Genomic DNA, 6594 nt, shown 5'->3' on the forward strand with positions numbered 1-6594 from the left:
TGTTTCTAATCTCACCTCGTAGATATCACAGCTTTCAAGTTGTAATTTTTTCCAATTTTGGGTCTTGGGGGAAGTTGCAATCCGAGGAGTGAGAGAGATAAATAATATAGAACAGAAGAAAGTGTCAATGGAAAAATAAAGTTTCAGTAGAACATGTGAATGTGAAATCTGTGGCTTGGACCACTGAATAGATGCTGAGGTATATGAGAAGGACCACACCACACTCTTCTAGACTTAGTCTGTCTTCATGTCCACTTCATGCTTCATTTCTAATATGAAACTTACAATAAAGATCATAGTAGTATTTTTCTTTCTGCATTTTTCTCCAATTGAATAAGCTATTTATGTAAGAGTAGATTTACTCAATTCATATTGTGAGACTGATTAAAATAATATTTTATTCAAAACCATTCTTGTAAAAAAATCCATACAGATTTTTGGGTATGCAAAAAGCACCAATTGAAGTACATAATTGATGGCCCTCAAATCTACATTATAATCACTTCCTCCTTTTCAATCATTTGCCTTTGGCCACTTTTTTAGCTTGGTTTAAGCCCTTTTCGATTCATAACATATTACCTCATAATTTGGTTAACATTTTCTTGTATGCATCATAAACTAAAATGGGTGTGGTCTGAAAACACAAATTGTGTGCAACATAATGCTAAAAATGAAAAGTGGCCAAATGTGTGGATCATTAGGGTGGCGCATGGAAGGATCAAAGGTACAACAACATCTTATGTCTTGGTGTTGTTTTGTAGCCCCAAGACAAATTGTTATATGTTTTTAGGAGTTTCTTATAATAAAAAACAAGTACATGGGTGGCTTTCGTAGGTTGTGCCTGTGCCTTTCGTGTCACTCCTTTTTAGAAAAAAAGCAAAAGAAAAAGAAAAGGTGAACCAAAAATCTTTTGTTGGAAAAACAAGATTCCAAACATACGTTCAGATAAAGAGATGAACGTGAATGAATAATCAACATTCAACAAAGTCATCAATCGATAAAGTTAAAGTTGATTAGTGGGAGAAAGCTGGTTCAAGTTGAGATGCTGAACTGACTCAACTCAAACAAACAGTTAAATTAATCAACCACTTAAAATTCTTGTAGCAAAATTATTATTTTCTCTTCCTCACATCGATGGGTTTACCTTCTCTCCTTCTTGTTTTAACTCCTCTGCTGACATCATTGGCTATTTCCCAACCTGAAGGTGAGATGCATCTTTGTGATTCAGTTTCAGTTGAAGGAACCATGGTTCCTGAAACCTCCTTTTTCAATCATCATGTCATGTAATGATATAGAACACAGAATCTAACTTCTTCACATGCAGAGTTTGTGAGCATTGATTGTGGGGGATCAAGTAATTACACTGATAACAGCACGGGGTTGGCATGGATCTCAGACTCTGGGATCATGGAACTTGGCATTTCAGTGAAAGTGGAAAGTCCAAATGGAAGCATGGTGCAATATCAAAAGAGGAGAGACTTTCCCATAGACACCAAGAAGTACTGTTACACACTGAGGACAGAGGAGAGAAGAAGATACTTGGTGAGAGCAACGTTTCAGTATGGAAGCTTGGAGAGTGGAGACACGTACCCTCAGTTTCAGCTCTACTTGGATGCAACCAAGTGGGCTACTGTGTCAATATATGATGCCTCAAGAATATATGTTAAGGAAATGATAATCAGGGCTCCCTCAAATTCTATTGATGTCTGTATGTGCTGTGCTACTACTGGTTCTCCTTTCATTTCCACTCTTGAGTTGCGACCCTTAAATCTTTCAATGTATGCCACGGATTTTGAAGACAATTTCTTCTTAGAAGTTGCTGCCAGAATAAATTTTGGTGCTCCAACTGAAGATGCTGTCAGGTATGAAAACTGCCTCATTTTTATTTCCTTTAGTTTGATTTTGCTTTTTGGCAGATAACTGAAAGAAGACTTTCCAAAATTTTACCTCAGAATAAGCATCAGTATAAGTATACAACCGTGTTGCCTTTTTAAGGAAAAAGTGCAGCATGGTGGGAAGAAAATTCACTAATGTGATGACATGAGTTTGGTTCAATCGTTTTAAACAAAAGTATTCCTCAGGTACCCGGATGATCCATATGATAGAATTTGGGATTCTGATCTCATTAGAAGGCAAAATTATCTTGTTGGGGTAGCCCCAGGCACGGAAAGGATTGCCACTACAAAGAACATAGATGTAGAGACAAGAGAATACCCACCTGTTAAAGTAATGCAAACTGCAGTTGTTGGCAGAAAAGGAGTACTCAGCTACAGATTGAACCTGGAAGACTTCCCTGCCAATGCTCGGGCTTATGCATATTTTGCAGAGATTGAAGATTTGAACAAGAATGAGAGTCGAAAATTCAAATTAAAGCAACCTTATATAGCTGACTATAGCAATGCAGTGGTCAACATTGCTGAGAATGCCAATGGGAGCTACACTTTATATGAACCAAGTTACATGAATGTTACTCTAGAATTTGTTTTATCATTCTCCTTTGTTATGACCCCAGATTCCACTCGAGGACCTCTTCTGAATGCTCTGGAAATAAGCAAATATGTAGAGATTGCTGCAAAGACAGACAAACAAGACTGTAAGTTTTGAGTGGTAGTTTTTGCGAAATTAATTGGCTGATCCTGAGCCAGATAAACTGATTTCTAACCATACTTTCACTTTGCAGCAACCGTTGTAAATGCATTTCGGTTATTGTCGTCTGAAAGTTCCAAGACAAATGAAGGTGATCCTTGTGTTCCAACTCCTTGGGAATGGGTGAATTGTAGTACCACCACACCGCCAAGAATTACAAAAATGTAACATCTCAAATTATTTATGTGGGCAATTTTGTTTCATAGCAAGTGAATTACTGTTCTCTGAAACATTAATACCCGACACATGTTTTTGAATACTTATGAAATTTGGATTCCATAAAAAAAGTTGGAAAAACAGAATGGGAAATAGTGTTGTATTTTTTGCTATGCTAGACACTTACTGGAAGTTGAAAACAACTTTTTACTAATCGCAATTGTTTGTATTAGAATTATGTCGAGAAGAAATGTGAAAGGTGAAATCCCACCTGAGCTTAGCAACATGGAAGCATTGACAGAGTTGTAAGTACATCGATCTTCAAAATAGAAATGCTTCTAGTTTTTTCTTTAATGAGATTTCTCTTGTGTGTTTTGCTTAGGTGGTTAGATGGCAACCTTCTTACTGGACCATTACCTGACATGAGTAAACTTATCAATCTAAAGATTGTGTAAGTTCAGTTCATAGTGATGACAAACTTACTAATTTTCATAAACCCAAAAGCATTCTTTCTGTGTCCTCTATTTTCTTATTTTCCTTTTTCAATTGATGACATGCAGGCATTTAGAGAACAACAAGTTGTCTGGTCGACTATCGTCTTACCTTGGTAGTTTGCCAAGCTTACAAGCACTGTATGTAGCACTTATTCCCAAATCTTTCTCATTTCAAAGTTTAGAGCATACTTTTCCTAGTTAGCCTCGCTTGTCCAACTTCAACTTAACTTCTATGTGCTACCCTCATATGTTTGTGACAGGTTCATACAGAACAACTCATTTAGTGGGGAAATACCAGCTGGATTAGTGTCTGAAAAAATTATTTTCGAGTAAGTATGCTCAGCAACAGCACAAATTTTTTAACATAATGTAACTGCAGTTGCTTTAAATACTCACTGATTTGACTTGACAAAAAAATCAGTATGAACATAATAGAACAAGGATCTTTTCAGCTAGTCTTGTACCAAGATAATAGCTTATTTACTTTCTGTTCCAGCTTTGAAGGTAATCCTGGACTATACAGAGGGAACAAGAAGCATTTTAAGATGGTAGTGGGAATTTCAATTGGAGTACTAGTGATCCTTTTAATATTATTCTTGGTAAGTTTGGTGCTATTGCTCAATACACGGAGAAAGGCATCTCAAAAGAAACGTGAGGAAAAAGGTTAGCCATCCAATTTAAATCTAACTATTTTGTATAACTTGACTGCAATAAAACTTCTAACAAAGCATTACAACAGGCATTTCTGGACGGACTAATAGTAAACCTTTAACTGGATACTCATTTCTTCGGGGTGGAAGTTTAATGGATGAAAATACTACTTGCCATATTACACTGTCAGAGTTGCAAGAAGCTACTGAAAATTTTTCAAAGAAAATTGGAAAAGGAAGCTTTGGATCTGTTTACTATGGGAAAATGAGAGATGGAAAAGAAATTGCAGTTAAGAGCATGAGTGAATCGTCCTGCCATGGGAACCAGCAATTTGTTACCGAGGTAGAGTTCAAATTTGTCCCTCAAAATTTTCAAATTTGAATTCTGATTAACTACAAGTTCTGTTGTGAATATTTTTTACCATAAGAAGTTTATACCAACCAAAAAATATTATATCCCATGAATTTCACTAGTATGACATTCTCCAAAAATAAAAACTTAAACACCTCATGCCTACTTCATAAAACATGCATTTCTTATATAGTTACATGTGCAGTTATTTGATTATAGAATCACAAATGCAGGTGGCCCTCTTGTCCAGAATTCATCACAGAAATTTGGTTCCCTTGATAGGATATTGTGAAGAAGAATGTCAGCATATTCTGGTGTACGAGTATATGCACAATGGCACTTTACGGGATCACATTCATGGTTTATTGACTAACCTCGCAACCTCGTATGCATTTATTTACTTAATAGTAAATTTTGTGTCATGACACATCTTTCAAATCTTACGACAGATAGTTCCAAGAAGAAGAACTTAGACTGGTTAGCTCGTCTTCGTATTGCAGAAGATGCAGCTAAAGGTTGCTCAACAACTACCTTCATGGTCCTTAAGTAATTTTAGTATGGTTTAACATGCTTGTTAGTTCTTATCAGTAACTGTAATATTTTTTTTTGTTGATTTTGCTCAGAATTTTAGAAGTTTAGAAAATGATTTCTATCCTCTAGTATAATAGGACACACATTTAGTCATGTCACCTTCATGCGAAAACATGACATACAACTAGATTATCACATCATATGTCATTTTAAGGTGGTTCCTGACATATATACTAGTATTTTTCTTCGAAGTTAAAAGAGTTGAGTATGAAATTTGAATTCTACAGGTCTTGAATACTTACACACAGGATGCAATCCTAGCATCATTCACCGTGATATAAAGACAGGGAACATTCTCCTGGACATAAATATGAAAGCAAAAGTATCAGACTTTGGACTCTCTCGATTAGCTGAAGAAGATTTAACCCATATATCAAGCATTGCACGAGGAACTGTAGGCTACTTGGATCCTGAGTAAGTAATGGGTCTCATGCATGTTTGTGTTTTCCCAACAATGTGTTGAATTCAGTTTGTGTTTATTCTCTACAATTTCAGGTACTATGCAAGTCAGCAATTGACAGAAAAGAGTGACGTATACAGTTTTGGAGTTGTTCTGCTGGAACTGATATCTGGAAAAAAACCTGTGTCAGCTGAAGATTACGGTGCTGAAATGAACATTGTTCATTGGGTATGTGTGTCATCTGAAGATTAGGCTTACTCATACCATGACCTTAAGTTACTAATATTCATTAATAAAAATATCATGAAACATAGTTTTTTATAAATGGAATTTTTAAACTCTTATAAAGTTGTGCTTCTCAAAGATGTTGCAGACTTGGATGAAAAATCAGCATTGAGTTTAATTTTTGCAGGCTAGATCTTTAACTCGTAAAGGAGATGCAATGAGCATCATTGACCCTTCTCTGAATGGGAATGCTAAAACTGAGTCCATTTGGAGGGTGGTAGAAATTGCCATGCAATGTGTGGAACACCATGGTGCCTCAAGGCCAAAGATGCAAGAAATCATTTTGGCCATACAAGATGCTCTAAAGATAGAAAAAGGAACAGAAAATAAGCTAAAATCACCATCTTCATCATCATTTTCAGGTAGCAGCAGTTCAAAGCCACACTCTTCACGCAAAACTTTACTCACAAGCTTTCTTGAAATTGAGAGCCCTGACGTGTCAAATGGTTGCCTCCCATCAGCAAGATAAATTATATCTACCTTACTTACATTCCATTTTGTTTGTATATTTACTTCTTTTAACCAACCCTACTATACACCAGGAACAGTGTGACACTAACTAGTCACAGCATTCCCATTTTTGCTTTGCAACCAATGAAATTGTAATCTTCTTAATGATGACCATCACAATATGATTTACTGTGAATGCTATTTTCCAGAACATAAACAAAACATGGAAAACTAACTTTTTTCCACATTTCTTGAAAATGACGAATATTTATATCTTCTTTTATGTATATATATTATCGTACATATAAACCTAATTTTGTCTTTGGTGAGGTTTATGATAAAAAAATAATGAATTGACAATATGAAATCAAATAAGTTAAAAGTAGAATATGAGTAAATATAGAATGTTATTGGCATATAACTGGTGAACATTGGTTTGCCAACCTAACTGAGACGTTAAGGTTTATAGTAATGCCCTTTATAAAATGTTATTAAAATAATGACATAATACAAAATTAGTATCTTAATTATTTATCCTCAAATATGCTATAAAAAAGTGATGTGATGACA

General features: G+C 35.3%; 1 protein-coding gene across 1 annotated transcript; it reads left to right on the forward strand.

The window, feature by feature from the left end:
- The first annotated feature begins 523 nt into the window (after positions 1-523).
- LOC137811585 (probable LRR receptor-like serine/threonine-protein kinase At1g67720) lies at positions 524-6269 on the forward strand. The gene is made up of 15 exons (XM_068613377.1): positions 524-1204; positions 1325-1862; positions 2082-2593; positions 2681-2810; positions 3036-3107; positions 3185-3253; positions 3363-3434; positions 3557-3625; positions 3793-3959; positions 4036-4289; positions 4532-4658; positions 4748-4813; positions 5117-5303; positions 5385-5517; positions 5702-6269. The coding sequence occupies exons 1-15, from the start codon at positions 1135-1137 to the stop codon at positions 6041-6043; spliced, it is 2808 nt and encodes a 935-aa protein (XP_068469478.1). The 5' UTR covers positions 524-1134; the 3' UTR covers positions 6044-6269.
- Positions 6270-6594: the final 325 nt, after the last annotated feature.

This window comes from Phaseolus vulgaris, chromosome 2 (assembly GCF_000499845.2).
Source record: "Phaseolus vulgaris cultivar G19833 chromosome 2, P. vulgaris v2.0, whole genome shotgun sequence".
Lineage (NCBI taxonomy): Eukaryota > Viridiplantae > Streptophyta > Magnoliopsida > Fabales > Fabaceae > Phaseolus > Phaseolus vulgaris.